Source organism: Lytechinus variegatus, chromosome 3 (genome assembly GCF_018143015.1).
Source record: "Lytechinus variegatus isolate NC3 chromosome 3, Lvar_3.0, whole genome shotgun sequence".
NCBI classification, from domain to species: Eukaryota; Metazoa; Echinodermata; class Echinoidea; order Temnopleuroida; family Toxopneustidae; genus Lytechinus; species Lytechinus variegatus.
In genome coordinates this window covers 63,301,384-63,311,982 of record NC_054742.1, presented here as the reverse complement: position 1 = coordinate 63,311,982, position 10,599 = coordinate 63,301,384, and the positions used below count along the sequence as shown (strand labels likewise).

At 36.6% G+C, this 10,599-nt stretch overlaps 1 protein-coding gene across 1 annotated transcript; it reads right to left on the bottom strand.

Annotated features, from left to right (window-relative positions):
• Nucleotides 1-1,304: 1,304 nt before the first annotated feature.
• Nucleotides 1,305-5,902, bottom strand: LOC121411626 (serine/threonine-protein kinase pim-1-like). Its single transcript, XM_041604436.1, has 5 exons — nucleotides 5,613-5,902; nucleotides 5,375-5,481; nucleotides 5,156-5,203; nucleotides 4,354-4,717; nucleotides 1,305-3,539 (listed from the first exon to the last, which is right to left on the bottom strand). Exons 1-5 carry the CDS (start codon nucleotides 5,704-5,706, stop codon nucleotides 2,965-2,967), a joined length of 1,188 nt encoding a protein of 395 aa, XP_041460370.1. The 5' UTR covers nucleotides 5,707-5,902; the 3' UTR covers nucleotides 1,305-2,964.
• Between the last annotated feature and the right edge of the window lie 4,697 nt (nucleotides 5,903-10,599).

Genomic DNA, 10,599 nt, shown 5'->3' with positions numbered 1-10,599 from the left:
CTGTATTCAAAATAGTAGGTCCATGATTCAACGCGGTGCATTTAAAATTGTGATTGAATAGTTTCCTCGCCAGACGGACATGATGTATTTTTCTCACCAAAGTCTTTACAAGAAAATTTGCACTTGAATTCATTGAAGTTTTGCAATATAGTAGCTTTGACTGTTCGTGAAAGACTTTGTTTATTCCCTTTTATATTTGTCATTTTATGAAAAATGTTTTGAAATGGAAGAAAATAAATGTTTATTTGAATTGAATTAATTACTAATGTTTATTATACACATTAGTATTTGTATTTTGCATTGTACCAATTGTGGGTTTTATTGCCAAATATTAATGATGAGCTATTGCAGTTATTGGATTCTCCTTCCGAAGAGCTTGATTCTATTTTTGAATTGCATTGAAGAGGTGAAAAAGCCTCTCATAGAATGTTAAATCTTCAAGTAAATGATATTTAGATATACTGCACAATCAGTGAATTGTGAATATAATGTATATCCAGAGGACAAAGGCAAATATTTCAGACTGGTTCGCTTCGCAAACCAACAAGCAGCGCGAAGCGCACTGGGATCCCAACTCACGAGCCATTCAGACTCAGCATAGTAGACTAGGGTAGGCCTGCCCTGCAGTGCTTCATGAACAGCCCAACATTTCTAGTATAGGTGAATTCTAAAGCCAGTCATTTAAGGGACAATACTATCACGTAACATTCCATTATTACACACGTTTATTGGACATCGACTTTTGATATTTAAAGTACCTTTGCACATTTATAATTGTATTTGGCGCCCTCCCTTGGTAATGATTTTCATTTGCTGTCAAGGTCCAACAATGACATCTCTCTGTCTCTCCCCCTCCTTTATCAGCTTTCCTATCCCTCTTTTCTAGTACAGGCAAATCTGCCCAAGTCGAATCTTTTGAGAACACAAATCTGTTCAGGTGTAAGATCGGCTTCAGCAGATTTTACTGTAGGCTATACTACTTTATCCATTTTCCACTCTCTGCCTTTAATATTTATCAGATTTTCTTCATTGGTCCATCTCTTTCGACACCTTTCCTCACAATTATTTCTCTCTCTCTCTTAAAGAGTCATCTGCTCCATTCTTTCTCTACCCCTCCTTTATCACCACACTGCTCTTCTATTCTATCCAATGAGTACATTCTCACACTTCTCTCTCTCCATCCCTGTATTTTCCCCTCTTCTCTCAATCACCAAAGTATTCCATCCATTTAAATCAGGTTGCACACCATTCTGTTTTCAGTACATTTAAGCACTACAAAAAATAAATCTTTACAAAATCATGTGTAAGTTTTTCATCGTGCCAACTGGCAAACCGTTTAATTGATATTTTTATTGCAAGTTTTTTTTCTTTTCTTTCCACAATATAAAAAATACATATCTGTTATTTACAAAATTCAATTAAATTAATAACAAAATTGAACGTATAATCCCACATCAAAATTCATGAGGAACAATATATTACTAAATTCAACAATCTTCGGGTACTGAGGTATCTTGAGTGACGACAAATAAATAGGACATGTCATAAGACTTCAGTTTTCTCTTTTCACACGAAACATTTAAACAAAAGAAATAAAGACACACATGTAATTTGACCTATGCCTAATTTTTGGTCACCGCTTAAATCGTTTCAGGCACAACGGTGGACTTAAGTCTTAGATTTCTTATTATTGGAAGGATCAAGGGGAGTAAAATTATTAAAGGCGCCATATTAATTCATGTACTACCCAAGACATCCCTGGATTTACGTAAGAAAAGCCAGAGATCTTAAAAGCACATGCAATCAAAGGGTAAAATTCAAATGATGTAATAGTTTTTCACTTCATTTTTGATGAATTATGGAACTTAACTTCATTTTCCATTTAAACACGTGTATAATAATTGCAAAATACAAATAAAATTCACTACAAATTTAAATTCAAATTCATTAAGGACATAAAACTTCAATGTACCATTATTTGACTGTTGGCCCCTGAATATACCCAGTCCATATATGTAATAAATTAAATAGACAATTTCAATAATTAGCAATCAAAGAATCAAAATCTCATGCAAATTGCTTCATTAACATAAATTAATCTATTCCAGTTTAATGAACATGCCAAATCCGATGGGAAGAGTTAAAGATTTCCCATGAACTGAATTTCAAAAAGTAAGATTTAGATGTCTGGCACTTCAGAACCAGAATAGATTTTTAAAAAATAATAAAACGTCGGATAATTTTTTTGAAATATTCAATGGTCAACTATATTTCAATATATTTTAAGTAGAAATATTGAAATTAACATAATGGATATTGTAATTGATTACACACAAATAACATTTGATTTGCATCAATATAGAATTATCAAAATGGGCAAAGTTATTATAATGGGAAGGTTTAAAATAATATTACTGGCAACCATTAAGAGTTGCTGTATTTATTGCATTTAGCCATCAAGCTTAAAAAAAACTCAAGTAATTGGCACATTCAGGATGTACAAATTCTTAGCTATCTCTTATAAAAAATTGTGTTTCATATGCAAAAAAGGGAATATGTCACACATCATTGGGGTCAAGGGTTATTCAAGAGGACAATTCAATAATTAATATTTGCAGCAGGAGGCAGCAAATTCAATATCACACACTGGGTTTCTTAAACTTCTTTCTGATAATGTTCAATTTCTTTCCACCTAGCCTCATTGAGGTCATATATAAATAAATAACCATTATCTTTAAATGTCAAAATATTCACACCCTTAAATACTTCACTGCCCCTTTAAAATATAACATGACATCACTTAGCAAAAAACAGGGAATATTGCACTTGATAAAACGCGACAACACAGCCACTAGCACCGCATCTGTAAGGGCAGAATACGTGATAAATAAAACGAACACGTTTGGAAGTAGAGAACTCCAATTGTGCGCGTTGCAGGAGTCCAGTTAAGGATAACAAGGTTTGTTAGCTGTGTTGGGCTCCAGGGACGAATAGACAGTCTCTCGCTTCTCCATCCTCAATGCCAGAGTCCGATGAATCTGAGTCTTGAGAGTTTGAAAGCAGTTCAACACTGGATAATGTCTGCGAAACAACATCACTAGCACGATTGTGAACAAAACAGTTTGACGGGTGCGATACTGTGCATTGGCATGTTTGAGCCTTGTGGATATCCTCGTGGCTAGAGTTGGTGCTGCTGTACGGGCTATTGTCCAAGCTGTTCATCGAGTGTCCTGTGCAGATGATCTTCTGACCGCCATTGTCCGATTGACCCTCCCGCATCCAGGGGTGGTCAAGAATGTCCTCAATGTTCAATCTATGTTGGGGTTTGACCTGAAGCATCGACTGAATTAGGTTCTTCAGCGAATGCGACAGACCATCGCGGAAATAGAGTTCTGCTCGGCATATTTCATCGTCCTTTTCAAAAGGAATATCACCGCAGGCCATATCAAAGAGTAGTATTCCAAGTGACCAGATGGTAGCTGACCGTCCATGGTATCTGTGTGACATGATCCATTCAGGTGGGCTGTACACTCGTGTACCTGCAGACAAGAAAACAAAACGAAAAAGCATGATTAGAAAATGTGTCACATTAATATAAAACATCTACATAAATCTATGTTTTAAAATTAATACAATGATAAATTATTATTTCCATGTTGTCCCTCATAAAATCGGATATGGGAGAAAGTTCAGAGGCTTATGTAAAATTTCTTGCCAGGCTGGCATCGCATACTTGGGTAGGGTTGAACAGTTCACCCGCCGTTTGACGTCATACTTTGAGAGGCTGGGCAAATGCCAATGCGAGATAGCTCGCTCTCCCCATAACCAAATACAACACAGCTCGAGTGCACAATACACACGCCTATGTATGTACACAGCACAGCCGTGAATTCCAATCTAAACGTGTAGAAATTCTACATGAATTTCTTCAATGGGGACTCAGTACACACAACTATCCAATCAAAACAAACCCAGCTTGGCCCTCCTTTCTGCATTTCTAAAGCTCACTTGCATTCTTTTTCCTCACAATTTCATCAAATCACAAACTTTCTGCTTATTTCAAACTCATTACCAATCCTACTGATAATATATCAATCCTCAATTAATCTTTGCAAACAGCCATATTTTCTTTCATTCCTTTCAATTTATTACAAGATTCACTTAAAATGAATGTTGAAAATTCTTTTCTTCACAAAAAAAAATGAAAATTCTGAATTTTGACCATAAAGCAACTGTAAGAAAAATATAAGCTTCCATTCAACTATTGAACATTAAATAATAAATGGTAGCTTGTATATTTTAATTACACCAAATTACGGAAGAGAGGTAACAAAGATTGGAAAGCAAACTCACCATCAAAATCTTTGTACACTGTATCCTTTAGGAAAGCACCAGATCCAAAGTCTATGATTTTCAAATGTCCCGTTTTAAGATCAACCAAAATATTTTCATCCTTCAAGTCTCTATGTACGACACCAGCCTCGTGACAGCGGCTAGTGGTTTCCACAATTTGCCTGAAGAATCGACGGCAAAGTTCTTCGGGTAAAGGTCCTTGTTCTGTGATGAAGTCAAAGAGATCTTTGGCTGGATCCGGCCTTTCCATGACAATGACAAAACTGTCTGGTTGTTCAAAATAGTCCAACATACGGATACAACCATGGATGGATGAAACACGCTTCAAAAGGCTAACTTCTAATGGGACTTCTCTGCCATTGAGCTGTGAAAATAAAACAGATGGAATTACAAAATTAGACAAATGAAAACAAAATAAAAATATAATAATCATGAAAACCATATCATGGTAAAACACGTTTAAATTTACAATCTTAAGCAAAAATTTATTATTACAATTGGGAAATAATTTGTAGGGTGGATAGACTATTACTGATTAAACAAGTTTGGTGAGTGCTCAAATTAATTTCCAAGTTGAAAATATAAGAAAACCACGTTAATTGACTGCATAATTGTCTTTCAGCAAGGAGCCCCCGAACAGCTGACTACGACCGGCGAAATTGACTTTATTTGGCAGTCCGCCAGCTGATACCCAACCGGCCGGTCTAGTCTGCGTTTACAAGTCTTTGTTCAGCTAACGCTTTGTAAGTGTATGTGTGTGTGCGCAGAGTCAATGCAAAAATAAATTTTCTGTGACACTCACCTGCACCCAGTCGTTCACTTTCTCCTTGTTAACCAGCTTGATGGCGACCTGAAAAGGGGAAAAATGCGAAAAACATATTAGTGAATGTTCAGATAAAACACCATATCAGCAAACAATCTAAATCTTTGGCGAATAGGTCATGTTTGGAAAAAGGTTGTTTAGAAATTTCGAACAGGGTCGGGTCACAAAACATACACAAGACATTCAAAATCTACTCACCGGTAAATTGTCAGAAATCCTAGAGCCTGCGTAGACTGTTCCAAATCCACCGCTTCCAAGCAAAGAACCGATGCTGTACGTCTTCTCAAATGATTCTCTTTGCTTTCCTGTAGGAAACAAAAATAGAGAACATGACATTATTGTGATGAAACTATTGAGGGAAATATAATAAGAATAAAAAAGTGATTCTTAAACGATTAACATGATTAAGCAGAGCGAAAAATATTTTGAAACTTACCATTGCGATCAGCTGTTGATGTTCGACCCATGTTTTTCACATTCATGGAGCAAATTTCGGCAAACTGACTTGTCAGCTTCCGAGATAGATTCATGTCGAAACTGATCAAATGTAATATTGTTAACACTGTTGTGATGATAGTATACGATCCGTAAGTATAAATCCAAGAGTAACAGTTGGCGTGCTTACACGATGAGAGTTGTGTTTACTACTGAAATATTTGATGATCGTCGGGTGACTATAGTAAAAATTGCCACGACCACACAAAACACTAAACACAGGCGAGCTTATAGCATAGCAGCCTAACCGTATCGAGTACGTACGTCCCCGCCTCATAACATTGGCGCTGAGAGGCAGTGACTAATGAATATTCATAAACATATCCATCCGCGTCGTGATCAAAACAAAGATTTCAATGTACCACATTTCCTAAATAATTTATGGAAAGAGTGAAAATATGATTAAAAAATATCAACTTGACATAAAATATAGATTGGCATTGTTCTACTTATGTTAGGTGCCTCATAAAAGGAAGAAAATTCCGGTGCTAATTTAGTCGCGTATGCCACTTCACGCTCTTCCCCAACGGTTAACGTGTAGAAAATCAACGCACGTGATTGGACATATTTACCTTAGCAAGAGGACCAATCACAAAGCGGCTGATACATATTCATAACGTTGAACTACATAACGATTCAAGCTCGACTATCCCGCCAGGTGAACTTTTGACCGCGAAATCTCGGCGTGCATAAAAATGTCTGGATTGGTTTGCCTACAAATTTGTGGCCTTTTCATGTCTGTCGAATGAGGATAACTCCTTGTTCTCTCACATTTTTTTCGAAAGAACATTCGCATACGACGAAATAACTCAGATACTACTATTAATGCAGAAAGCACATATATTGTCAGGTAAAATTCTAACGAATATATTGTCAGCCAAAGAAGAGAAAAGGGCTGATAGCTCTAGCCTCAAAAGCTGATAAGGTTCTCCTCCTGCTGGAAGTGTTTGGCTTATTCAGTTTAAAATAAGAAAAAAAATCTTCATTAATTAGGAAAATTAGGAAAAGGCCTCCAGCAGCCTTTTCCAGCTTTAAACAATATCTCTCCCAATAAATGAGTCGTTAAATATCATAGGCCTGCACCTCGGTTGAACTACTTCTCAAATTGGGTAAACACTTTCAGCAGACTACATACATCATGGAAACAGCTAAATGCCTAACTCTGCGACATACATATGTCGTGCGCGGAAACGTTGAAGCAGTTTCCTCCTTTTGAAGCAGACGATCAACTCTGATAATTAAACGTAGAGGACGCTAGACCTCTTTTTCTATTTTGTTCTCCCGACCCTCTTCTCCGTTCACGACTGAACGGAGAGCGACACAGCAAAATGATTACCAGCTAATATTAATCATCACGAACCATTAAAAAAATGAAATATACATGCATTTTATATTACATAACGGATGGGGCAGCTGCATGTGACGTCACGCTTCCAGAAATTAAGAATGAAATAGCTTCCAAATCTCTAATGGATTTTTATTAAACCTTCACACTAATATATTTTTTTTATATGCTAAACAACCGCAAGAATATTTATTAGGAGGCTGCACTCTACAAGCTCCGCTTTTTAGCAGCCTCCTCCATTTCCAACCTGATTTGTAATAATCTTGAATATAATTTTCTGTACAGGAATATTTGAAATATGTTTTGTTATTTATATATGTCAACATGTACAGAAGAAACTGTAATTGTTGAAAATGGAAATAAACGGATGAAATGAAATGTATTTTTTTTCTTGCTATGTTTATAACAAACTTTTATTCAGGGTGAACTTCCCCTGTAATGCTCCTTCACCACCCACTGGTTTTCATATTCTCTGCGTTAAAATTACGTCAAACGATTATTTCCTCATGATAACATTCCAATCCAAACAATCGTCTGGAGGACTTTGTAGGCGTCATAATACCAGACAAGGAAGAATATATTTTATACTTCATGATAAATGAAAATGTTTATAAAGTGCAACCCATGCCTTTTTTATGTTGGTTATTTGATCATGGTAAACTTTCTGATCTTGAACTTTTGCAATTTGCTTGATGTTTCTTCTTAAAATTTGTTTTCGCTGCATATTTTGCCCAGTATACTCTGTATGCTGTTGATCAGGAGGAGGAGGAGAATCATGATGGCGGTCATCATAATGAAATCAACAGTAATAATGATAATAATGAAAATGATAATAACGAACAGCGCCACATCTTTGCTGGGCATTGACAATTAGCATTTTTTTAAACAAGATCTCAGTATTTTTATGTCAACATAATCATTATGACAATGTCCTGAAGCACAACCGCCAACCAAAAAATCAAGGTTTCCATGGTAGTTACAGTAAATTGCCAATTCGTCTACTGCCAACTCGTGCACTCACCACATGGTCGATACTTTCATTAAGTCTAATGTTATTCCGTCCGATCAACATTTCATCTAATAACCATTTGGTCCAATCGTCACTTCATTACTTGGAGACCTTATTGTTGCATAATCATTTGCCCAGTGACGTACAGATGGGGGGCGGGGGGGGGGCTCTTGCCCCAAAAACTTTTCACGATCAAGGGGAAAACAGAGAAAAGGAAAGAGAGAAGGGTGAAATATATTATTTTCTGAATTTTATGTCAAATTTGTAATAGAGAGAATGAAATTTTTGTGTGCTCGCTTCGCTCGCTTGGGGGGGGGGGGGGGGCGCGATAGCTCAGTCGGTATAGAGCGGGGGTTTCGGATTCTGGTGACCCGGGTTCGATTCCCATTACCTAAGCCGTTGGTCCCCTCGTTGCTTGCTCAAAGGCATAAATTCGTGCTTTCTTGGCAGTCAGGTAAAAAACCTCGGTATAACATAAATTTTATGCGAAACGCTATTACGCCACTGGTATATAAAGCATAGTTAAAGGTAAAGTGCACCTCAGAAAAATGTTGATTTGAATCAATAGAAAAAATCAGACAAGCGCAATGCTGAAAATTTCATCAAAATCGGATGTAAAATAAGAAAGTTATGACATTTCAAAGTTTCGCTTATTTTCAACAAAATAGTTATAATTATGAACAAGCCAGTTACAGGCAAATGAGAGAGTCGATTATGTCACTCACTCACTATTTCTTTTGTTTTTTATTGGTTGAATTATACAATATTTCAATTTTTACGAATTTGACGATTAGGACCTCCTTGCCTGAAGCACAAACTGTTAAAATAATGGAATTCCACGTGTTCAGGGAGGAATGAAACTTCATTTCACATGACAATGACGAAAAAATAAAAATATTTCATATTTCATATAATAAAATGCAAAAGAAATAGTGAGTGAGTGATGTCATCAACTCTCTCATTTATGATGTAACTGGCTCGTTCATATAACTATTTTGTTGAAAATAAGCGAAACTTTGAAATGCCATAACTTTTTTATTTTACATCCGATTTTGATGAAATCGTCAGTGTTATGCTTGTTGAATTTTCTCTTTTTACTCAAATAAAGATTTTGTTGGGGTGGACTTTATGGATGCGATGCCATAAGTTTGCTGTTCCACTCCAGTCGCCAGATCTAGAGAACGCGGGTCTACACAAAAGAGCTCCCCAACGCATGCTCAATCAATGGCACAAACTTCACCAACTTTCTTCTCATTTCTCACGCAGGTATACACGCTAAACAATGCAATAGAGGTGAGGTTAGACATGAGGAATGTGTGGAATGCCGTTTATACCCTGGGATTCGATGACCTCCTTTTGTTAGGCTATTGTATATTTCGAGGGGAGCCTCGCCCGTTCTTATCTGGTGGTCCGGGTTGGTAGTGCCAGGCAGACTCTGTGAACTCATCGTGATTCAGCTAGAATATGAGTGTGAATATTTCAAAGTGATATACGAGACCTGTATCTTACTATTACAGGCCTTCCTCAAAATACTGAAATTCAATTTGAATATACATCTATACTATTATTACTGATAAAAAATAGACAATACATTTATAAATAACAAGCAGAGGTGTATATTGAGCCCCCCCCCCAAAAAAAAAAAAGAATAAAAAAATAAATAAAAAAAACAGAAATTAGGGGACTCAGTTTTTCGCCGATGCAAAATCCTGAAAAGTCGCGAGCGAGCAAAAATGTTGGCCTTTCTGTAAATGAAAATTATTTTCTCATAGATTTTGACATTGAAAAACAATTTTTATTTAACAGTGTTTTCTTCATTTTCTTCCTTCCTCTTTTTCCCTCACTCTCAGATTCAGAGCTTTAACTATGCAAATAAAATTATTTCAGGTCGCTCACAACCCTCACAACAAGTCAGCTGATGTACTGTGGTGTATACAATTTTATTTTTACATCCAATTCGACCAGATTGTAAGTTTATAGCAATTTTTATCGAAATAGTGGCAGTTGTCGCGCACTATAGCTCCGTGCTGGTATCATAAGTCGAAATACATAACAGGGTCTTTCGAGAAACCGGGAGCATCACATGAAGATGCTGAACCCGCGCCATTGGCCAAAATTTGAACTCCACGCCAGCTGGCCGACTTCGGGCGGTGACTCTTAAAAGCCTTGGTCACTTCTTGTGTAACCCCACAACGGTTTATTGATTAGTTACGATTCGTCTGCTATTTGATGTAAACAACTGTTTGCAGATATATCAGCCAGATTTGTATCTCAACCAACCCGTCTTCATGAATATTCATCAGTCACAAGACCAAAAATCGATACGACGTCTGCTTCGACGAGTTTCGTAGTCTGTGAAACAAACAGGATTGATTATGTGAATCACAATGATTAAACGAAAAAAAAAAACTCCACCATACTGAATATCGACGCAGTTAACATATGAAATGTTAAATCATATTAGATGTAAAATCATATAAATCATCTTTTTAAACCACTATTTTTTTTTGCTAATTACAAAGCGATGTTTTCTCGCGCTTGGTCTGCATGTACAAGACTACGGTAGTTACGACA